Genomic DNA, 24,795 nt, shown 5'->3' with positions numbered 1-24,795 from the left:
AGGAATATAATCATATCCGAGCACCTAATGCATCCAACCACCAAATTAAGAAAGGCAACAAAAATCTGCCACGAAAATATGCACAAGGCCAAGTCTCCCGTAAAGCAACAACAAATACCAGGGATCCAAGCAGACCCGAGCACCTAATCCATCCAAAGGAACCCGGCCAGATCCAGAAAGGAGCAGCCAATGCATCCAAAAAAATAGCCAGATTCAAGCAGCCAATACATAAAGAAAGCTACTGGAGCCGCACATTGTTGGGGAACGTAGTAATTTCAAAAAAATTCCTACGCACACGCAAGATCATGGTGATGCATAGCAACGAGAGGGGTAGTGTATCTTCATACCCTTGAAGATTGCTAAGCGGAAGCGTTTATCAACGCGGTTGATATAGTCGTACGTCTTCACGATCCAACCGATCCAAGTACCGAACGCACGACACCTCCGAGTTCTGCACACGTTCAGCTCGATGACGTCCTCGCCTTCTCGATCCAGCAAGACGGGCGAAGTAGTAGATGAGTTCCGGCAGCACGACGGCATGGTGACGGTGTCGGTGAAGAACAATCTCCGCAGGGCTTCGCCTAAGCACTACGGAAACTATGACGGAGGATAAACTAGAGGGAACGGGGTTGCCGGCACACGGCTTGGTGTTTCTTGATGTGTCTTGGGTGCTAGCCCTACCCCTCTATTTATATGTTGAGCCTTGGGGTCGAAACTTGGAGTAAAAGCCTCCACAAAGTCGGTTTCACCCGAAAGGCAAGAGTCCTTCTCGGACTCCAGGGCCAGACGCCAGGGTTCCCGGCGTCTGGACCCAGACGCCAGGGACCCTGGCGTATGGCCCCTGACTCCACAAAACTTCCTTTTGCGCTTTCCAAAAACCTTGTGGGCTTTCCCCTTTGGCCCAAATAACGTGTTCTCGTACCCAAACATTTCGAGAAACATCCGGAACCCCTTCCGGTGAATTCCGGAACTCTTCCGGAGATCAAACACTATTATCCCATATATCAAACTTTATCTCCGGACCATTCCGGAGTTCCTCGTCATGTCCATGATCTCATCCGGGACTCCGAACAACATTCGGTTACCAACATACATAACTCATATAATACTATATCGTCAACGAAACGTTAAGCGTGCGGACCATACGGGTTCGAGAACTATGTAGACATGACCTAGAACTGTTTTCGGTCAATAACCAATAGCGGAACCTGGATGCTCATATTGGCTCCTACATATTCTACGAAGATCTTTATCGGTCAAACCGCATAACAACATACGTTGTTCCCTTTGTCATCGGTATGTTACTTGCCCGAGATTCGATCGTCGGTATCTCAATACCTAGTTCAATCTCGTTACCGGTAAGTCTCTTTACTCGTTACGTAATGCATCATTCCGTAACTAACTCATTAGCTACATTGCTTGCAAGGCTTATAGTGATGTGCATTACCGAGAGGGCCCAGAGATACCTCTCCGACAATCAGAGTGACAAATCCTAATCTTGAAATACGCCAACCCAACATGTACCTTTGGAGACACCTGTATAGCTCCTTTATAATCACCCAGTTACGTTGTGACGTTTGGTAGCACACAAAGTGTTCCTCTGGTAAACGGGAGTTGCATAATCTCATAGTCATAGGAACATGTATAAGTCATGAAGAAAGCAATAGCAACAAACTGAACGATCAAGTGCTAAGCTAACGGAATGGGTCGAGTCAATGACATCATTCTTCTAATGATGTGATCCCGTTAATCAAATGACAACTCATGTCTATGTTTAGGAAACTTAACCATCTTTGATTAATGAGCTAGTCAGGTAGAGGCATACTAGTGACACTATGTTTGTCTATGTATTCACACATGTATTATGTTTCCGGTTAATACAATTCTAGCATGAATAATAAACATTTATCATGAAATAAGGAAATAAATAATAACTTTATTATTGCCTCTAGGGCATATTTCCTTCACACATAACAACTAATCTACATATATTCGCTCTGCTAGACAGGAGGGAAAGGAAGAGCTCACCAACCAGGAACCTTGCAACCTCTCAACACGGCGGCGGACAGCAGGCCGACCAAAGCCTCGACAAACAGAACAAACAACATCTACAGCGGACCTGCAATAATAAATTCAACACAAAATCAATGGAAACACGAAAACCTAGAACTGAAAGAGAAGACCAGCATCTCAATCAACTGCTTCCTCTGAATCCCTACCTATCAGCTGCCTCCTCTGAATGAACAAATGCAACAGGCTTAACCCTAAAAGTAAGAGGTTCCTCTGTATTATGTATTATGTGTTGTGTTATGAATCAACTAAGCAAGGAAGTAATAATGCGATGAGATATTGTCCTTTTAGCAAGGAAAATATTGTCCTTATTAGGGGCATGGAAATTAAATTTAGTGAATGCTTTAGTTCCTAGTGCATGAATAAAAAGAGATCCCTACTTTATTTTTTACCTAGGCAACTTCTTTGGCCTCTCACATTAGATATATAACTTGAAACAGAATAGGATCTTGGGAGGAGGAGCAGGGGTGGGAGGGGAGGGCGGGGGACCTCACCATGGTCGGGATCTCGCGAGGAGGCGGCGCCATCGGCGGGGTAGAAGGGCCTGGTTCTCATGGTTCCTGGTGCCGGATCGATGCACCGAAGGGCCTGACACTGGTTGTGGAGAAGGAGGCGACCGTCGAGGCCCGGCTTGATGGTGGCGCGGATCCAGAAGCCCTCAAGGGCGCAGGCAAGCATGGTCGGGCCATAACGGAGCAAGGACTCCCCATTGAGATAACCGAACTTAAGAAGTATTCAGAAACTGTTCTATCTAAGCCAAAAAGGTGCACAATCAAAATCATGATTCACTAACATAGGATATGCACATGAAACAGACAGATCCTCTTCCTAATTATTTTCATCTACCAAATCAACATAGAAGAGCAATAGGTGCTTACACATCTTCTTCTTCTTCTTCCCAGCAACTCCGGAGGACTGCATATCTGCCCATCAACGCCCTAGTACAGTAAAGAGTAACAGGTTTTCAAAATTGTAACAAGCATCTGCAAAAGAAGTACAACTATATGTAGAAAGTACATTTGTTGCTAGCTCTCGTCTCACATCTCATTTGAATCCTTTCATGTACAGAGACTAACAATCAAACATGGCAAGAATCAGAATCCTTTGGCTAACAAGTTGAACAAAATAGAAAAAGAATGGATGGAGTGGAAGAGGACATTGGAGGGGAGTTCATACCTGCAGAGGCGGATCTCAGGTCGCCGGGGGTGGCACAAATCGTCCCGGCAAGCTATGTGCTTCTTAGGGGCGGCACATGATTCGGCGAGCCGCGTGGTGCTCAGGGGTGGCGAACGGCGAGGGGGGTGAGGGGCGTCCAGAAGAGCAGCGCGCCACCGACGGGCAGGCCGGAGGGGCGGCGGCTCAACTCGTCGCGGGAAGGGCGGAGGCCAACGAGATGGATCTGGCTGGCTCTATACACACTGGACGCTTTAGTGAGGAGGACGACGTTGACTCGTGCCGGACGGTGACGACATGGGAGGCGGCCAGATTTGACTGGGAGACAGCCGCTGGGCGCCTCGTGCGCCGAGTCCGAAGCGGGTGACCTCAGCTTCTTTCTCACCCTCTCGCGGGGTGCGGCTAGGGAGGAAGAGGAGCGCAGCGGCTTCGCGCCATCGAACGGCGAGAGAGAAGAGACATGGCGGCGCGAGGGGGCGAGTGGAAGGAAGGAAGAGAGAGGATGGAGAGAGAACCGGGAGGAAGGAGACAGGCGCCTTTCACCCCATTCACTCTCGAGCCAATGCTTCTCCGAGGCAGCGCAGAGAAGGAGAGGGCGCGACAGCCAATGCAAGGGAGAGACGGTAGGGGGCAGCGTGAGGTTGTGGATGGGTGCCTCGGCGAGCAACGGCGGCGGCAGGGCAGGGAGGCGGGCGCGGGTTAGGTTTGGTGGGAGAGAGAGAGGCGGGCGGGAGGGAGAGAGAGAGGCGAGCCGGCAGGAGCTAGGTGCGGGGGAGGTGCGAGTGCGGGAGGGAGGAGGCGGCTAGGTCATCCCACGGCAGCGCCCCCGTTTTATACCCCCCTACGCGAAATGACCAAAATAGCCCGGTGGGGGCAACGAATTTACACGCGGTGGCAGGAACGAGAGGTAACTATTCATTGCAATAGTGTCATCGATTCGATCCAGCGGCTAAGATCAATCCGGGGCGAGATCGGACGGTTCAGATCGCATCAAGCGCGCAGATCCAACGGCCAGGAAGCCCAAATCGCTGAGGAGGCGGGAGAGTGACTGGAATCCTTATTTCATGATACCTCCGCCTTCCCTCAGTTCTATAAACGTGGTCAAACTTTGACTTTAAAAATTCTATAGGCACTACTTTATGTAACAAAGAGAGTAACATAAATCATCCTTTGTTGTTCTGCTTCTTTTCTTCATTCTTCCCCCAAGTAGAGAATCTGTTTATCATACTCTCAAGTTTTTAGTGTCAGAGTTTGTAATGATTTGGGTGTATCTGAATCTTGGCTACCTAAATACTCCCTCTGTAAAGAAATATAAGAGCGTTTAGATAGTGATCTAAATGCTCTTATATTTGTTTACGGAGGGAGTACATTTGTTCATGTGTGATCTCAGAGGGTATAACTAAATTGATGATCACACTAACTTACTTGTTCAACATGGAAATATGTTACCTCAGCGATGTATGGAAAATTCCACATCAATATGCAACCATGGGTGGGAAAATGCTCGACATTCATGTTTTACTAGAAGCGGTGGTGTCTTGCAGGGTGCATGACATGATGCTTGATTTGATCAGCAACAAGTGTGCAGAGGAAAATTTTATCAGTGTAGTATACAATTGGGAAGATGTTGCAAGAATGCATGCCTTAGAGCACAAGGTTCGTAGATTGTCCTTGAATCCAAGCTCTAATGATGTAGCACCAAGGGTCATTCGGACATGTTTCTGGAACTGTTGTATTTCCCTCTGTTCCCAGGATCCCTCTGTTCCGACATTATTTTAGATAGAGTTTTTTTCTTATACTATTATGATTGTACTCTCCGAGAGTAATCCTCCTTGTCGAAAAATAAAAGAATAACTATATTTGTACTCTCTGGGAGTAATCCTCGTCGAAAAAGAAAAGAAAAACTATGTTTGTACTCTGGTTCTTCTGCTCTAACTACAAAAACAAGCGAAGGTTGTGAATCTTATTGTTTTGAAATTAGCTAGGATGCTATTAATCACCTCCATAGACTGTCTATGTGTGTGTCAGACCCAAGGTGGTCTAAAGAACTAGATTCAGAGAAATATGCAGGAACTAGGCTATTTCATTCACTTTCAGAGGAAAGATTAGAGCATTCGAGCTGCTTACAGAGGAACCTAGCTGGCCAGGAACACTGGCGGCGCAAAGGGGGAAACCCTAGTAAAACTGGAAGATGGTTCTCTCGTCTCCACACCTTGGCTTTATAGCCTTACAATCCAAGAAAAGAAAGAAAGAAAATGGATACAGAGTGGTTGAGGCTGCAAGCCTTTTTGCCGGAAAGGGAACAGCGACACGTCCGGGTCTGGGAGCCGTCCGATGCGAGATCTACGGTGTCGGCTTCATCTTATCCAGCGAAGCGGTACGAGTGAAGGGGAGACGTTGATCTTGTGATGGACGGCTCGGCTATCTTCGCGCGCTCTCAGAGACAATTCAAACTAACTGAATTTCGTTTGTCGTTGTCGCCCCGATGCAGATGGGTCCTGACAACTCCCCCCTGATGAGACCAAGCCTGTCCTCAGGGCTGGAAATGAGGGAAGACTCGCTGGATGAACGTTGCATCCTCCCAGGTTGCTTCTTCCACCGGCAGATTACTCCATTTAATTTTCCACCTGACCACAGGGATATCGATGTCCCCTTGTTTGCGAGGCACCAGTTTGCGTTCCAACAACAACTCAGGTTCGAGCAGGATTGTTCCATCAGGGTTAAGTAATGGAAGCTTGGCGTTAGGTATTGCTGCTGGGCCAATGTGTTTCTTCAGTTGGCTGATGTGGAATGTATTGTGCAGCTTGCAGTCGTCTGGCAGAAGAAGTTTGTAGGAAACATTGCCCACTTTCTGCATAACTCGAAACGGTCATAGTATTTGGAGTGCAGTTTGAAGCACTTATGGATGCTCAGAGTAGTATGTCTGTAGGGTTGGAGCTTCAAGTATACCATATCACCTTCTTGTAAGGTTCTCTCAGATCTCTTCTTATCTGCAAAGTGCTTCATCCTATTCTGTGCTCGGAGAAGATTTGCTTTGATGTGGGCAGCAGTTTGTTCAGCAGTGAGAACAGAAGGGAGGTTGGCAGTGTCCTCTGGTGGGTATAAAGCTGCTTCAGCTATCATATTGGGCTTTCTGTTGTAGAGGGCCTGGAAGGGAGTGATCTTTAGAGAGGTGTGGTAAGATGTATTGTACCACCACTCTGCCAAGGGAAGCCAGTAAAACCATTTCTTTGGTTGCAAAAAGGCCATACATCTCAGGTAGTTCTCCATGCATTGGTTCACCCTTTCTGTTTGCCCATCAGTTTGGGGGTGGTAAGAAGTGCTCAAATGTAACTTAATGCCCATTCTTTTAAACAGACTTTGCCACAGCTGACTTGTGAAGATTTTGTCCCTGTCAGTTACAATAACAGAAGGAAGGCCATGGAGTTTAAAGATGTTTTCCACAAATGCATTAGCTACAGTTTGCATTGTGATGGGATGTTTCATGGTAATGAAGTGACTGTATTTGGTGAATCTGTCCACAACTACCAAGATCATATCTTTGTTTTGTGAGACTGGCATTCCCTCCACAAAATCCATACTTATATGACACCAAGCAAAGTCAGGGACAGGCAGTGGTTGCAAGAGACCAGGATACTTGCAGTGCTCAGGTTTGTTGATCTGACATGTTGGGCACTGTTTGATGAAGTCCACAATGAACTGTTTCATGCCAGGCCAGTGGAACAACAGTTTAACTCTTTGATATGTGGCTATATGGCCAGAGTGACCTCCCAACTCAGAATTGTGTAATGCAGATACAAGCTTGGTTCTCAGTTGTGTCTCACTGCCCACTACAATTCTGTTCTTGTACCTGAGTACACCCTGCTTAAGTGTGTAGTTAACCACAGCAGAGGGGTTAGTGGCCAATTGAGTTGTTATGTTCTTGCACTTAGAGTCATTGTTATAACTGGCTACCACTTCAGAGATCCAAGCAGGGACAGTTGTGCTTGCAAAAAGGCTATGTAATTTGTACTGCACTCTAGATAGGGCATCAGCAACCATGTGTTTTGTTTCCTTGCTTGTACTCTACCCTGTAATTGTAGCCCAGTAATTTAACCAGTAACTTATGCTGAATTCCTTTAGTTAACTTTTGTTCCTGGATATATTTGAGGCTCTGTTGATCTGTTCTTATAATGAGAGAAGAAGTTGCAAAATAGTGTTTCCAGTGTTTCAGAGCTTCAATGATAGCCAGGGCCTCCTTATCATAAGTGGAGCTGGAAGCAGCTCTAGGACCAATAGTTTTGCTGAAAAAGGAGATAGGTCTGCCCTCTTGCATGAGGACTGCTCCAATGCCATAGTTGCAAGCATCAGTTTCCAGGACAAAAGGTTTGGAAAAGTTAGGTAGGGCTAAGACAGGGGCCTCTGTCATTCTGTGCTTCAAACTGTTGAAAGCTTGTTGCTGTTCATTGCCCCATGTGAAACTGTCCTTTTTCAGATAGTTGAACAGGGGTTTGCAGATAAACCCATAATTTTGAATGAACCTTCTGTAATAGCCAGTTAATCCTAGGAAGCTTCTCAGCTGAGTAACATTTTCAGGAGCTGGCCAATTAAGCACTGCTTCAATCTTTATAGGGTCTGTAGCAACTCCATCTCCTCTGATGATGTGTCCCAGATATTCCACTTGTGGCTGGGCAAAAGTGCACTTGCTGAGTTTTGCATAGAGTTGGTGTTGTTGAAGGGTCTCAAACACTTCTTTTAAATGTTCTATGTGTTCCTGAAGATTTCTGCTGAAAACCAAGATATCATCAAAGAAAATCAAGACAAATTTTCTCAGATACTTCTTGAAAATCATATTCATGAGTTTCTGGAATGTAGCAGGAGCATTAGTAAGCCCAAATGGCATAACTAAGTATTCATAGTGCCCACAATGAGTGTTGAATGTTGTTATCTCTATGTCATGTTGCATCATTCTGATCTGGTGGTAACCACTTCTTAAGTCCAGCTTAGTGAAAACAGTGGCTCCATGTAGTTCGTCCAGCAGATCCTCAATTACTGGCACTGGATATTTGTTCTTGATTGTTTGTTCATTGAGTTTCCTGAAATCATTGACAAGTCTCCAGGTTTGATCCTTCTTTTTCACTAGGAGGGCTGGAGAGGAGTAAGGACTGACACTGTCCTTAATTACTTTGTCTTTAGAGGGTGTTTGTTTCCAGGGACTTATTGGCTTAGGGACTTAAAAAAGTCCCTATAAGTCTCATCTAAACCAAACAGGAGGGACTTATAGGGACTTAAAGTGGGCATTTGGGACTTATGAAATAAGACTCTCAAGGAGGGACTTATAGGAACTTATAGTTGTAATATGGTCTTATAGGGACTTATAAGTCCCAGGAACCAAACAGGTAGGGACTTTTTAGGGACTTGTGACTTATAAGTTGGGACTAAAAAAAGTCCTAAGACTTATGAACCAAACATGGCCTTAATCATCTGTTGGATGATCTGTTCCATTGCATCCTTTTGGTGGTGAGGTAATCTGTAAGGCCTCTGGTTTACTATTTTAGCTTCAGGCACAAGAGGAATTGCATGATCAATTGCTCTGACAGGGGGAAGGCCCAGGGGCTTTGAGAAAATGTTGTTATATTTATTTAACAACAATTTCACTTGCGGATGCACTGGTTGGTGAGGAGGGGGAGGGGTGGGAGGAGGAGGTGCCACAGTTACAAAGTTGAGGAGGAGAACAGCTCCACATACTGGGTCCACTTCCAGTTCTTCCTCAGTGTCCATCTCAGGTACTGCCATGTTAGGCAGACTCTCATCCTGGAAAATGACCTTCTTGCCCCCTTGCATGGTTATTTTTACTTGCATTTCCTCAAAGTCCAGTTCTACTGGGTTGTGAGCTTTCATCCAGTCAGCTCCTAATATCACATCATAACTTTGGAGCTGTAAGACTATGAAATCATATGTGAATTGTGTCCCTTGTATAGTGTAAGAGCATTGTTTTGCCATGAACTCTGTCCAAAGTACTCCACCATTTGCCACCATTACTTTTCTTTTTCTTGTAGGGGAAAGGTTGCACTGTATTTTGTTAGCAATGTTGGGAGAAACAAAAGTAGCAGTGCTTCCACTGTCTATAAGTGATGTTGCAGGGGTGTCTCGAAACATGACAGTAACAGTAAATGAGTACTTGGTGGCACTCCGGCCCATCAGAGCGTGCATGGAAATTTTCAGAGTCTGATCTGCAATGTTTTCTGCTTCTTCAGTGTCAGTTTCTTCAATTTCTTCAGAACTTGCAATGTAGTAGACCAATTCTGCATCATCAGGGTATTGCTCCTGTAGAGCATGTATTTGAGCTTGATTGGCCAGCTTGCAAACTTTCGTGTGCCCTGGGAACCACGGTTCCTTGCATTTGTAACAAATGCCCTTTAGTCGAGCTTGTTGGATTATAGTGGCAGTATTGTTTGTAGCTGGTTTGCCAGGGTCAAACTGAACCTGTCTTCTAACTGGAGGTTGCACTGCTTGGGGCCATTGCTTCATAGGAGGTTGTGCCTGCTCCATTCTCCTAGCTAACCAGATAGCTTTCTGCAAGTCTTGAGGTTCATGACATTGAACATAATGTTGATGTTGTCATGTAAACCAGAAATAAAACTGGTTTTGTAGTAATCTTGTGGGAGAGCAGGATTATCTCTTCGCATTAAATTCATAGCTTGCTCAAACTTGAGTATATATTCATTGACCGACCCTGTTTGGGTAAGTGCATGAAACGATCTCACATTATCACAGACAGAGGTCTCAGCAAATCTGTCACCCAAGAGTCTACAAAACCTATACCAGGGCAAGGTGCTAGCAACTATTGCAGTACCTCTCCACCACTCAATTGCAAGTCCTTTCAGGTATGTGACTGCAATTTCTGTTTTCTGCTCCAGGGGTGTCCTAGCAGCCTCAAAATAAAGTTTAATAGTCTGAATCCAAGAGTCAGTGCCACTTCCATCAAATTCAGGAATGTTGTATTTGGATGGTTTGACTAGTGTCATAGGTCTTCTATTATCCTGTAACTGGTCTCTTTGCACATTTCCTCCCCTGGCTTCCTGAAGTGGTACTTGTTCAACTTGCTCCAGGTCTAGGTGCACTACTTGCTGAGCATTGAGAGTTGGATTAACAGCAGGAGATGCTCTGGTTTCAGGAACAGGTTGTTTACTAGTAGCAAAGTGAGGATGCCTATAAGGGGCTTTGTTGCTGCCATCCAAGTTAAGCTCTTTACCGGTGTTTTTGTCCACTAATGTTGCAGAACCAACAGTTGGAGGAGTTTGAAGGACAACAGCGGGTGCATGAGTTGGGCCTTGTGGTGTTTGTTGTTGGCCACTACCTTGTGCAACCTCTTGAGGACTTGGAGGAGTCTCCCTAGGTTTGGGAAAACCCGCCATGAAGTTGTTCAGAGAGCCCTGTAATTCGCCCAAGGTTTTCTGCAGTGAGTGAAAATTCTTGGCAACGTGGCCTTTGAAATCTTCGAAATCTTGTCTGTCCGCTTCTCTGTTCTGCTGCAGGGTTTTGACATCCAATTGCAAGGATTGGAGCTCCAAGTTTTCAGTAGAAGAGGAATCCGTAGGGCCTGTCATACTTGCACTAACAGAACACAGGGACAATTCAAACTAACTGAATTTCGTTTGCCGTTGTCGCCCCGACGCAGATGGGTCCTGACAGTGTGCTGAGCAGTTGCCGACTGTCGACGTTCATGTTCTTGGGCAGCTGCCTTCCCTCGTGTATTTCAGTCTCAAGGTGTTGTGTATTCCTCAAGATAGTGCTGCCATAATCTGCACAGGACCATTCCCAGTTCTGGAGTGCCTTGCTCTCCGCTCTCGTGATGGTGATGCAACGGCATGCATGGGGTTCGAGACAGGGGCTATGCCCAAGCTTCGAAGGCTCGTTCTAAGAGTGCATGATAGGTGGGGTGGTGGCAGTGCTATGCCAGTGGGCATGGTGCACCTCTTATCCCTCGAGCAAATCCATGTAGATAACATGTCATCCATCCATGATGACCGTGATGTCGAGTCTACCTTCAGGAACGCCGCATAGGTGCAACCAACATGCCCTCCTGTTACAATCTACTAGTATTTTGATTGGCCTTCTATGTAACATAAATCGACCGTTCTCCGGTTTACTTGTTTTATTCATTATTCATTGTATTTACTGTGTATGAGCTTTGTAAGTTAATTGCTCATGGTACCCTGTAATTTATCATGTCAGAGTTTATATGTTTGGCTGTATCTGAATCTTGACTGCCTGAGTACAGTTCCTGCTTGATCTGAATGGATATATGCAATCTCTATATTATCTTGTGAATGCAAGTGATCACTTGGTTAAAACCTGTAATAGCTGTGTCTTGTACATCCAGATAACGCTAGGCTGTTAATCACATGTTCATTTCTGTTGGAGTTGTGTCGAATATTGTGTACACGGTAGGTTATAGTTGGACTCTGAGTAGTATTGTGTTTACACAAGATGTGGAGTCATGTCCTAGTAGGACACTTGTATCCTAGGCCTCTCATATATAGCGGGGGTAGACACACGATGTAACCTATGCCAACATATTAGCACAGGCGCGCAAGGGGGAGCCGGCGGCATGTGCCGGCGCCCGGGTGGCCGGTGTACGGTATTGTGATGGTGTCACGGGGAGGAGCGCCCGTAGTCAGGCCCCGGAAATGTAGCCATATCGGTGAACCTCGTTAACAAATCTCGGTGTAGTGCTCGTGTGATTGCTTGGTCCTCGGATGATCGATGGCATGCCTCGAATTTATTCTAACAAGTGGTATCATGAGCAAGGTTTGAGACCGAGGTGGATCGTGTTGATTCAGTGGACGGCTTGATTTTAAGATCGATTGGAAGAAGTCAGGCGAAGAGCAATGTCAGCGAGTTGCGGTTGGAATTGGATCAGGGTGGCTCGATCTGTTTGAGCGGCGGCGGCGTAATGTATGCACAGCGCTTGGGGAGTCCTGGAAGGAGCACGTGGCTGGCCTAGTCCTGTGCGAGGCCCAGATAGCGTGTTATGGCCGGGCAGGCCAAAGGTGGTGCATGCTACGCAAGTTTGTGCTCGTGGAATCCAACTCGGGTTGTCTAGCAAGGCAGTATCAGGGGATTTTGTTTGGACCAAAAGGGAGACCGAGTCTCCACGTGACACAGAGATAAGCAGGCATAAATCGCCGGAAAGATGTAATCCATTGATACATGATACAAATCCATCGGGAAGGCTTAGGACAAGGCAAAGCAAAGCTAGCATCGGAGTTTTGTGCAAGGAGCCGAGCCATCACGTGAAGGCCAAATAAGTTTTGGTTGGAATTTGCTAGTAGTACAACCTCGTGTACTTGGGCATTGTGTGAGAAGAAAGCTCGGATAATTTTTTCACAGGGTCAGCCGTATAAAGAACCATGGCGCCAATGGGTATCAGGTTTGAGGTGGAGAAGTTCACGGAACTGAAAACCTTGGGTTATGGCAGACAAAAGCGAAAGATTTGTTGGCACAACGGAGATGCTTGAAGGCGTTGCGGGAAGTCATGTCAGGTAAGATGGAATTATCATGTGATGGATGGAAATTCGCGAAAGATGATTTGGGAGCCTGGGTCGGACTGGACAGTCTGACGGATCGACGTGAGTCGGTTGGTACAGAAGACGGTGGTGGGATCGGCGACGACGACGTAGGAGCGTGATGCTGATGGTGACCGACTTCTGGGGCGTGGAAACACGTGGCACAGGCCCCGAGGTCTTGTGTGACTTCGACAAGACTATGGCGTGGGGTTGATTCAAGATGGCATACGCATGTGAGCTTGAAGTCGACGGGACGCGAGGGTGGACTGATCATCTACCATGGAGTCATGTTGAAGGTGGAGCTAGATTGAGGGGCTACGGTGTAAGGATCCAGGGAGTCGAAGCCTATTCAGCAAGGGAAAAAAAGTGAGAGGCACGTAATTCAGACTGGAGCCCAGTGGTCCGATGGAAGCGTAAAACTCGTCATTGGTCGGCGGTGACCGATGGTACTCTGCAGTGGGGGTTGAGTGGTGTGGGTTCGCGACCCTTGAGACTCGACCAGGACAGCGGAGGCTCGACGCAGTAATAGCGGCGAGGCGTGCGGTACGCACGGGGCATGGAGACGGACCAGGGCTCTGGTGGTCATACATGTGATGAGACAACTGCGAATTTGACTCGGGATGATTGCAAGCAACGGTGAAATTCCTTCAAGTTTCAGACAGACGGTCAAGAAAGGAGCTGTGATGTTGAGTCAGGTAACTCTTATGTGTGATGCCCAATATGTGAGTTGTTCACTTTCACGCAGGTCAGTGATCAGTGTGTGATGGCGTTGGACTGATACTCTGGAAGTTGGGAGCGCAAACTAGAGTAATGTGGAACTTAATTTTGCTCGAGTGTTGACGTGGTCAAGAAAAGAAGGGACTACAAATTGCAGGTGGAGTCGTATGGAGTCTTTGGAGTAGCAGCGGAACTCACGGGATAAGCTCAAGTCCAATGCACATGGAAGTTTGACACATGGACGAATTCAAGGTGGTGGAGAATATTCGTCAAGGTGGAGTATGTTGGAGTTGTGTCGAATATTGTGTACACGGTAGGTTACAGTTGGACTCTGAGTAGTATTGTGTTTACATAGGATGTGGAGTCGTGTCCTAGTAGGACACTTGTATCCTAGGCCTCTCATATATAGCGGGGGTAGACACACGATGTAACCTATGCCAACATAATAGCACAGGCGCGCAAGGGGGAGCTGGCGGCATGTGCCGGCGCCCGGGTGGCCGGTGTACGGTATTGTGATGGTGTCATGGGGAGGAGCGCCCGTAGTCAGGCCCCGGGAATGTAGCCATATCAGTGAACCTCATTAACAAATCTCGGTGTCGTGCTCATGTAATGATTGCTTGGTCTTCAGATAATCGACGGTGGCATCGAATTTATTCTAACAATTCCTGATCATTGATGTTTGAGGAATCATCCTCGGCATCCTTATTTGTTTAATCTTCTGCGCCATTATAGTCAGAGTGCACTTGTTTCCTTTCCAATGTGTAACCATCCGGTCCTACAAAATATGCAGAAATCAGAACATAATCCTTGAAGTATGGCTAACTTTATGTGTGAGTGTAATTCACAAATCAAAACCAAACAATCACACGAGCACGACACCGAGATTTGTTAACGAGGTTCGTCGATATGGCTACATCCCCGGGGCCTGACTATGGGCGCTCTTCCCCATGACACCGCTACAATACCGCACCCGGCCACCCTGGACACCGGCACAAGCCGCCGGCTTCCCTGCGTTCCGGTGCTATTATGTTGGCATTTGTTACATCGTGTGTCTACCCCCGCTATATATGAGAGGCCTAGGATACAAGTGTCCTATTAGGACATGACTCCATATCCTAACTAAACACAATACTACTCAGAGTCCAACTGTAACCTACCTTGTACACTATATTCGACACAACTCTAACAAACTCCACCTTGGCGAATATTCTCCATCACCTTGAGTTCGTCCATGCGTCAAACTTCCATGTACATTGGACTTGAGCTTATCCCATGAGCACCGCTGCTACTCCAAAGACTCCATGTGACTCCACCTGCAACTTGTAGTCCCTTCTTTTCTTGACCACAATCAACACTCGAGCAAAATTCAGTTCCTCATTACTCTACATTATGCTCCCAACTTCCAGAGTATCCGTCAACGCCATCACACACCGATCAATGACCTGCGTGAAAGTGAACAACTCACATATTGGGTGTCACACATAAGAGTTACCTGAACTCAATATCGCCGCTCCTTTCTTGACCGCCTGTCTGAAACATGAAAAAATTTCACCATTGCTTGTAGTCTCCCAAGTCAAATTCGCAGTTGTCTCACCATATGTATGACCACCAGAGCCCTGGTCCGTCTCCATGCAGCATGCGTACCGCACGCCTCGCCGCTATTACCGCGTCGAGCCTTCGCTGTCCCGGTCGAGTCTCAAGGGTCGCGAACCACACCACTCAACTCCTACTGCAGAGTACCATCGATCATCACCGATCGATGACAAGTTTCATGCTTCCATCAGATCACTGGGCTCCAGTCCAAACTGCATGTCACTCGCTTTTCCCCCCTTGCTGAATAGGCTTCGATTCCCTGGATCCTTACATCGTAGCCCCTCAATCCAGCTCCACCTTCAACATGACTCCATGGTAGATGATCAGTCCACCCCTGCGCCTCATCGATTTCAAACTCCGTGTATACACCACCTTGAATCAATCCCGCGCCATAGTCTTGTCGAAGCCGCACAAGTCCTCGGGCCTGCGCCACGTGTTTCCACGCCCCAGAAGTCGGTCACCATCAGCATCACGCTCCTATGTCGCTATCGCTGATCCCACCACCGTCTTCTGTTCCAACCGACTCACGTCGATCCGTCAGACTATCTAGTCCGACCCAGCCGAACTCGTTCGACTATATGACACGCTCGAGGCTCCCAAATCATCTTCCGCGAATTTCCATCCATCACATAATTTTTCCATCTTAGCTGGTTTGGCTTCCCGCAACGCCTTCAAGCATCTCTGTTGTGCCAACAAATCTTTCATCTGTGTCTGCCATAACCCAAGGTTTTCTCCACCTCAAACTTGATACCCGATGACGCCATAGTTCTTTGTACGGCTGACCCTGCGAAAAAATTCTCTGAGCTTTCCTCACGTAATGCCCAAGTACACAAGCAAAACATGGCGTGGTACACCGTCATGTACTAATAGCAATTCCAACCAAAAGAAAATTTTGTTGTAATCACGTGATGGCTCCCTTGCACAAACTCTCAATGCATGCTAATTGCTTTGCCTTGCCAATCATCCTTGCTAGTCCTCGATGGATACGTATCCTTGATGGATTTCTTTCACCAATTGAGATTTACATGCCAATCTTCCGTGTCACACGTGGAGACTCTGTCTCCTTTTTTTTCTCAAAACAAATCTCACTCAGCACGTTGCCTTTCTTGCTTTTCCGATTGCACACGTATCGCTAAAATCTGCTCGCCGCGACCGATCGAGTATACGCTCAGCCGGCCTTGCACGCGTCCTTCCGCCGCTTGGGTGCCTGCTCGCGTCCCTGCTGGACCGCACCTGCTTGGCCCAGCTGCCTTGCAGCGTTGCCGTAGGCCACGTCCCAACCTCGCTGACTCCAAGTACGTCCACTCGGGGTTATTCCACGCGATCGTGACACCGTGCCGTTTCTTCCGATCTCGCCGACGATTAATTTTTCCACGATATCTTCGCCTCTAGATCAACCCGACTGCCTCCCGAACCTCTTCAACCTTGCTCATGATACCACTTGTTAGAATAAATTCGAGACACTCCGTCGATCATCCGAGGACCAAGCAATCACACGAGCACAACACCGAGATTTGTTAACGAGGTTCGCCGATATGGCTACATCCCGGGGCCTGACTATGGGCGCTCATCCCCATGACAGCGCTACAATACCGCACCCGCCACCCTGGATACCGGCACAAGCCGCCGGCTTCCCCTGCGTTCCGGTGTTATTATGTTGGCATAGGTTACATCGTGTGTCTACCCCCGCTATATATGAGAGGCCTAGGATACAAGTGTCCTATTAGGACACGACTCCATATTCTAACTAAACACAATACTACTAAGAGTCCAACTGTAACCTACCTTGTACACTATATTCGACACAACTCTAACATGTGAGTGTAATTCAGAAATCAGAACCGGTTTGAAATATGTTAACGTCGACATTCTGAAGAGTGATAAAAACAGGCGGTAGTTTTGGGGCTCTACTTAATAATGATCTATATACGCACCATTCTAAAATGCGAAGCACGACATCAGTAGCACAAAAGCTTTGTTCAAACCACTCAAATGCTTGCAATCCTATGACAGCAGGGAGCATGGACCATTGGATTGAAGCATTGGAGAACGAGAGCAGCTAGGAATCGGTCGTCAGCGACGGCGACCGCCTCACTCAACCGGTTTGTCTCCGGCTGTTGTTGTCCTTCCAGATGACAATGGTGATGTTAATCTGTAAGATCAACTCCCCTTTGTTTGAGTCTTTGAGGGAAGCTTCCTGGAATTGCCGGCGGCGACCTCCTTGCTCGGTTCGTCTCCGGCTTCGTTGTCCGGGAATTGAAGGCGGAAAATGACAGTGGCCATATCAACCTCCTCCTTGAGTAGCTTCCGGGATCGTCTTCTTGGCTGCTTTCTGAGAGTGACCAGGCATCAGCTTCGTTGAAACAGCATAAGGGCGTGCTTGGAATCGGTGTAAGTAGATACGTCCGGATTTAATTTACAAGTGTATATTACCGGCCGCAGCTTATTTTTCGCCCGGAGAAAAACGACGGCGGGAGGCGTGTATCATTTTACAGGGGTATTTACGATCCAAACGGTAATCCAAACAGGGCCTAATGGATTCACAGCCTTGCAATCTCTGTGTACGTGTTTTTCCACTCTGAATTTTCAAAACGTGTCGTTGACTCGACGACTCCAAGTCCAAACGCTGCTATTTGCCCGGGCTCCTAATATCCCGCTGGCTTACAACCGCATTCCCATATCCCGCTGCACCACCAGTCCACCACCTATTCCACCTCCGGCCGCGGATACGCCACGGCCATCCACCTCTTGAGCTCCGGCAGTCCGACTCGCCCGTTGGACTTTGCCGGCACCACTGCAGCTCCTCCCTTGGAATTGCCGTCACGCTCACTTGCAGCACGCAAGCGGGGCTGTTGAGCCAACAGCGGAAGGAGAGCCTCGGCCGCCTCGGCCCCTCGGTATTGAAATATCTGCACCAATTGTCAGCACCACCATGGGGGCGATGAACCCCCTCATCGGCAAGCTCGCCGCACTGATGGGCGATGAGTACAAGAAGCTCACGTCAGTCAGGAAGCAGGCCTCATGAAAGCCCTCCTTGAGAAGCTTGAGCTCATGGATGAACTGGATCCCTTGGCCAAGAACTGGAGGGACCATGTAAGGGAGATGTCTTACGACATGGAGAATTGCATCGATGACTTCATGCGAGACCTTTGAGGTGCCGATGCCAAGATGGGCTTTATAAAGAAGACAGCTAAATGTCTGAAGACGCTGCGGAAGCGTCATCGTATTGCTGATCAGATGGAGGAGCTCAAGGTTCTTGCTCTACAGGCAAATGAACGACGCATGAGGTACAATATTATTACTATTTTCAAAAAAGAAGATCCTCGCACACAATGTCATTCACAGGAAACCGATAAATATCTTTTGTTGCTCTGATGCGAAGGTACAAGATTGATGATTGCATCAATTCTGCTTCCCGCGTCATTCATGTTGATCCTCGCATGTCTGCAATCTATAAGGATGCAAAGGGTCTGTTAGGATCTCAGTACCAATTTACTCAATCAACCATGGATTCGGTTACAACTCTCGAATTACAGAGGAGGAAAGGAAGGAGACCAGAGGAACAAGATGATGAACAGTGTCTATCCTAGCCTATGCCAAGCCTCGGCCGAAGCCGACGTTCCGATCCAAGCCAACTCGCGTGTAGCTGCCTCCCTTGTATATGTAGTCCATGTCTTCCTTCTGGGCTGGGTCCTGGTTGAGGCCCAGCGAGGCCCAGGTCGCTGACAATCCCCCCTCCATAAAATTAGGCTTGCCCTCAAGCCGACTATATGCCGAACCACCAGGATCCCAAGGAGCTTGTTTAGAACAGGGCACCAGCTCGACCATGGAGACATGAAGAGATCCTCCTATCTCAATCACCAAGTGGTAGATCACTGCAGTTAACCATGAGATCTTCCATTGCATAAGATCATAAGCTCCCTGAATAATATGACCACTGAGGCATGAGAGATACCAAGCTTGCAAGAAACCATCAATAACGAGCTCAAAACAATTAGAATGCACCCTTACAGCCAAGAACAGATCATCCATAATTGCAATAAGGCTGCATTTCAAACTGTAAGTACTCTGTGTCTCAGGGTTGTTCAGACCTGCTTGCATCGGTGGTGGCCAAGGTGGTTGCAACACCTGAAAAGTACAGTAGTCTCCAGCGTGTTTCGCCTGCTCATGATGGTGACAGTCCAGTACACTGATCAGCTGCATTATAGATGGGATTAAGAAGAATGACGACCAACGAACAGGCTGCCACTCCCATGAACTATCTTGAGAATAATTTGTCTTCATAATTTTCCTATTACCAATACCCATAGACTGCCTCCTCATCATGACCATTGACTCATTGGACTGGTCATGTCCACAAGGAAAAACACAATCGGTGCTGAAACATGATAGCTTCAGTTGAAACCTGACATAACATGTCCCCTGTCCAAGAATATGCCTCGCCAATTTACGCATAGAAGTTTCAGCAATGTGAAAAATTGACAAATATTCACTTGGATGGTCTTTGTTCAGCAAGGATTGCAATAATAAAGCAGAGTAGTGCAAGAATTTGTACAGATCGCAAATCTTCTCACCATTTGACTCTGGCCAAGGTTCAACAACTGAAAATACCTTGATGAACAGCCAAGCAATTTTCATTTTAGATCCAAGTGAGTGAATTGCAAAAAACCACCACATTTGAAGTTCAAGCATCAGTTTGCCACCACATTTCTAACGCGTCCCAAAAATCCACCACTTTTCTTGTAAATTTTCTCAATAAAAACAAATGACCGGTTTGCCGCAGTTAACACGATTTCTGACAGGGCTGGCCCACCCGCCAGGTGCCACGTCGGACTAACCGTACGGCGCACGGGTTGACGGCCGTTAGGGAACGCACGTGGTCAAAGCGCTCGCGGCTCTGTCTGCTTGCCCCATTTTCCCCTCTTTCCCCCGTCTCTCTCTCTATCCTGCGATGGCGGCGGCGGCTAAACCTAGCGGCAGCCGCGGCGAGTCAGCAGGAGGCGGAGGGACTTGAGGCGATGGTGATGGGTTCTCGGAGGTAGACAACTGGCTCGGCAGCAGTAGCTTGCCGACGCAGCGGGCTCCTTCACCGGAGCGATCCCCTTCGCCCCCTTCGCCGCCGGTGTGAGACGTTGAGCGTCGTGCGGCGGCGGCCCTAGCACGCAAGATCAGGGCTTCCGGCGTGGGAGAAGTCCATCAGTGGGCTTCGGGGTTCGGCAGCATGTGGTAAGATTTCTTCTTCGTCCACCCCCGTCCACCCCTCTCTTCCATGTTACTGTCCTCACTGGATTGTGATTTTAGGGCTACATATAGTGCATATTTATGTTTGTTAATGGGATGTTAGATTTTAGGGCCGTTTCATTTTAGGGCTTTGTTTACTGGATTACTGAAGATTATTTTAGAGCCGTTTCATTTTAGGGTTGATATAGTTAATATCTTCTCTGTATAACATGTTACAGTAGGAATTATAGCTCTGGGTTTATGGATTTATGCATGAATGCTTTGTTTACTCCTTATTAATTACACTTAATTGTTGTCCTGTAAATTATGTGCAAGCTTTGATAGTGCTAATATCTTGTCTGAATAACATGTTACATTATTAAAACTGAATCAATCAAGCACTAATTCTCCTCAATTATGTGTAGTTTGGATGATGAGATGTGGGAAATAAGGTACCATTTTCAAGGGAAAGACAACTTGGAAAGGACCATTTCTCTGTCAGAAATTACTTATATTAACATGTTAGCACTGCTAGAGACGAAAGAGGGATATACTGAAGCTGACTACATGTTCTATATGAAAGAAGAGGGAAAGGGGGCAGCAGGGATGCAGGTTATTGACAGTGAAGAGAGTGTGGAGGAGATGCTAGACCATTATGCTGAGGAGAAGGTGCTCAACATAACTGTAATTAAGGCTAATGAGCCTAATCCAGGAGAGTTTAACAGGGCAAATATTGTGGAGGAACAAGTACCTATAAATAATGTGGGGGATTCCAACATTATTTCTATAGATGAGGCAGGAGTGTTGTTCCCTATTTCTATTGAAGACCCAGTTGAGGAGCTGTATGCTATGCCTATTGCTGTTGTAGAGCCAGGTGAAGAGGCTGCTTACATTAATACACAACAGAGCATGACTTTGAAAAAAGCAAAGGGCAAAGAGAAATTACAGGAAGATGTTAGGCCCTCTGATGATGAAGGGTTTGTTGATTTGAACTGGTGTGAAGAGAAAGAGGAAGAGCATGACATAGGTAATGAGGAGGAAGATGAAATCATTGAGAAGTTGAAGCAGAAAAGGAAACAGAGAGAGGATCCTATGCATCACTTTGAAGGAGACATAGAAGTGGAAGAGATGTGTCCAGAGGCAAAGGACTCAGACACAGAACCTGAGACACCACTTCCTCAAACATTTAAGAAAGTAGGCAAAGCTGGCCCCACTACAAGATCACACCATGAAGCTGACATTGAGGTAATTCCTGATTTCATTCCATCAGATGATTCAGCTTGTTTCCCTGGGGACTATGGCATTAGTGAATCAGATGATGAGTCAGGTCTGCCACTGCCTTGTGGAAGGAAGAGTCAAGCCAAGAGGGCCAGGACTAGGATCTGGTATGATGAGAGCAAGCCAGATGCTCATGACCAACTTTGCTTGAGTATGTGCTTCACTGATGTGTATCAGTTTAGAAGAGCACTTAGGAATTTTCATATCAGAATCCTTAGAAATTTCTAGTACCATAGTAACTGCAAGGATAGGATCATTGTGCATTGGACAGAAAGGGACAATGGGTGTCCTTTTTTCATGACTGCATCAACAATTGCTCATGAGAAGACATTCTGCATCAAGAAGATGAAGTTGTTACATACTTGTGGTGCACATGGAGAAAAAACAAAAGTGACAGTTGACTGGATGGCCAGAACCTGTGAGCAGCAACTGAGGGATAATCCAAGGGCTGGTGTTGATGCAATTTTAAAAAGAACAAAGACTAAGTATGGGCTTGAAGTGTCAAAGACCGAGGCCTACAGGGCAAGGTCATTGGCCACTGAAGTGGTGGAAGGTGACATGAAGGGACAATACACAAGGTTTAGGGATTATCTTCAAGCTGTGCTTGATACCAACCCTGGGAGCAGATGCATTGTGACTATCACAGAGCTTGAGCTCCATCCTAGTCCAAATCCTAGGTTCCACTACATGTTCTACTATCTGAATGCTTCAAAAGAAGGTTTCTTGAATGGGTGTAGGCCCTTTATAGGTATTATATGCATTCTACATTACTCCAGTTCACTGCTCATATCTTGTACTTAATAATGTACTCATTTCACTGCTTTAATACATGTTTAGATGGTTGCTTTATCAAGCTTTCTACTGGGCAACAGATACTTGTTGCCACTGGTAGGGATGGGAATAACAACATATTCCCTATTGCAATTGGTATTGTTGATAAGGAGGACAAGGATAGTTGTACTTGGTTTCTTAGCCAGTTGAGAGCTTGCATTGGAGAGGGGAACAAGTGGGGCACGGGCACATTCACAATCATCTTTGATAGACAAAAGGTATATTTTTCATTTCACAATTGAATTAGCAAGTTGTAGAAACAATAATTTGTATTATGCATGGAAGGAGCAAGTTACATGAATAATAATCTCTATTATTACTTAAACAGGGGATGTTGAATGCAATTCAAGCTGTGTTCTCACACTCACCTCAAAGATATTGTCTTAGACATATCTATGCAAATTTCCAGTCAGCAGGCTACAGGAGTGAGGAGTTGAAGAAGCATATCGACAATGCTGCATATTCATACACAAAGAATGGTTTTGAGGTTGCAATGAATGAACTGAAAAAGGAGGATGAAGATGCTTGGAAGTGGCTTTGTAATATCCCTAAAGAGACTTGGGCAAGGCATGCTATGGATCACACATGCAAGACAGACCTAGTAGTCAACAATCTTAGTGAAGTATTTAACAAAGATGATACTAGATGTGAGGAACAAGCCAATAAGGAGCTGTGTAGATGGATTCAGAACTAAGTTGATGGTTAAGTACCAAGCAGTTAGAGAGAAGACAGAGAAGAGTAAGTGGGAGATAACACCCACTTATATGGAGAAGTTGGAGGAGTCAAAGAAGTACTCTAGGCATTGCACTGCTTACATGGCAGGTCCTGGTATTTGGCAAGTCACTAGTGGGGAGTCTACCTACTGTGTGAACCTTGATAAGTGGACCTGTGACTGCAAGAAGTGGGACCTATGTGGTTGGCCATGTAACCATGCAGTTTTTGCCATTACAAGAGTGAAGGGACAGCCAGAAGACTATGTGCATGAGTTCTTCAAAAAACCATTGTATAAGGAAACATACAAGCACATCATCTATCCTGTACCAGGGCCTGACTGTTGGCCTAAGACACCAACTGCTGACATAGATCCACCAGTGTTCAAAGAGAAGAAGGGCAGGAAGCAAACAGCTAGAGGAAGGGGCAATTTGAGGTCCCAACAAGGAAGGATACATCAAGGATGGCAACTATCACCTGCAGCAACTGCAAGATGCAGAAACATAGGTACACCTATTGCCCTCAGCCCCTGAAGCCTCATCTTCAAGCAAGAAAGGACAAGCACAAGGTATGGAATATGCACATTGTTGTCATTGTTTTCAACTTAACATTACCATGAAACAACTAGCCTCAACAGTTTTCATTGTTTTAATCATTTGATGGCTTCATCCTAATTGTTGGGCTATGATGTGTGCTCTCTTAGACAACCAGAACTCACTACCATGAAGCTGGGGGAAGTTCTACTGCTACTGCCTAGCCTGCAACCAGTGCACCACCTGCTGCAACTACTAGGGGAAGAAGAACAACTTCTGGTAGTCCTGCCCAGCCTGCTGCATCTACCAGGGGAAGAAAAACAACTGCTGCTGCTATTGGTCCTGCCCAGCCTGCTGCTTCTACAAGGCCAAGAAGAACAGCTACTACTACTACTCCTTCCCAGGCTTCCACAAGAGCTTCAGGTTCAAGCAATGCACCCAGCAGGAGAGGTGGAAGGCCCTACATGGCACCTAGGGCTGCAACTACAACAGAGGGAGCAACAGTAGGGTCCAAAAGGAAGAGGTTCCAGAACACCAGGATGAGTGGTTACTTTTATGCCAGTGGCAACTAGTTAGTGCACAATTTGGTTGTTGTCTTTTGAACTACCTACCTTAAGTATTTCTAAATTTTAGAAACTATGCCTGAGAACTGCTATGTGTAATCAGTATTTAGCTTGAGAACTTGTTTATGTTAGCAGTATTTAGCTTGAGAACTATTATGGCTGAGAACTATTATGGTTGGGAACTATTATGGTTCAGAACAATTTACTTGTTTGATTTGATGTTTTTTCTGTTCTACAAGATTTTGGCATTTGCTGCTTAATGGTGGTTTGGGTGGTTTTGTTGAGCCCAAGCCAACCTAAAGCCTAAATGATAGGTTTAGTGGCTTTGTCGAGGCCAAGCCACCTTGAATACTAAATCGTGGTTTTGGTTGTTTTGTCGAGTCCAAGCCACCATAGAGCCTAAGTGATAGGTTTAGGTCACTTTCTCGAGCCCAAGCCATCTTCAAGACTAAACTGTGGTTTTGGTTGTTTTGTCGAGTCCAAGCCACCATAGAGCCTAAGTGATAGGTTTAGGTCACTTTGTCGAGCCCAAGCCATCTTCAAGACTAAATTGTG

At 46.5% G+C, this 24,795-nt stretch overlaps 1 protein-coding gene across 2 annotated transcripts; it reads left to right on the top strand.

Moving 5' to 3' along the window:
* Positions 1 to 17,754: 17,754 nt before the first annotated feature.
* LOC123136307 (uncharacterized) lies at positions 17,755 to 24,447 on the top strand. Of its 2 annotated transcripts, none has more exons than XM_044555659.1 (4): positions 17,755 to 22,350; positions 22,440 to 22,651; positions 22,762 to 23,712; positions 23,848 to 24,447. In XM_044555659.1, exon 1 carries the CDS (start codon positions 20,742 to 20,744, stop codon positions 21,828 to 21,830), a length of 1,089 nt encoding a protein of 362 aa, XP_044411594.1. In that variant the 5' UTR covers positions 17,755 to 20,741; the 3' UTR covers positions 21,831 to 22,350; positions 22,440 to 22,651; positions 22,762 to 23,712; positions 23,848 to 24,447. Both variants share the same exon structure in this region, with proteins under 2 accessions (XP_044411594.1, XP_044411595.1).
* Positions 24,448 to 24,795: the final 348 nt, after the last annotated feature.

This window comes from Triticum aestivum, chromosome 6B, assembly GCF_018294505.1.
Source record: "Triticum aestivum cultivar Chinese Spring chromosome 6B, IWGSC CS RefSeq v2.1, whole genome shotgun sequence".
NCBI lineage: Eukaryota > Viridiplantae > Streptophyta > Magnoliopsida > Poales > Poaceae > Triticum > Triticum aestivum.
This window is presented reverse-complemented; position numbering and strand designations above follow the sequence as displayed.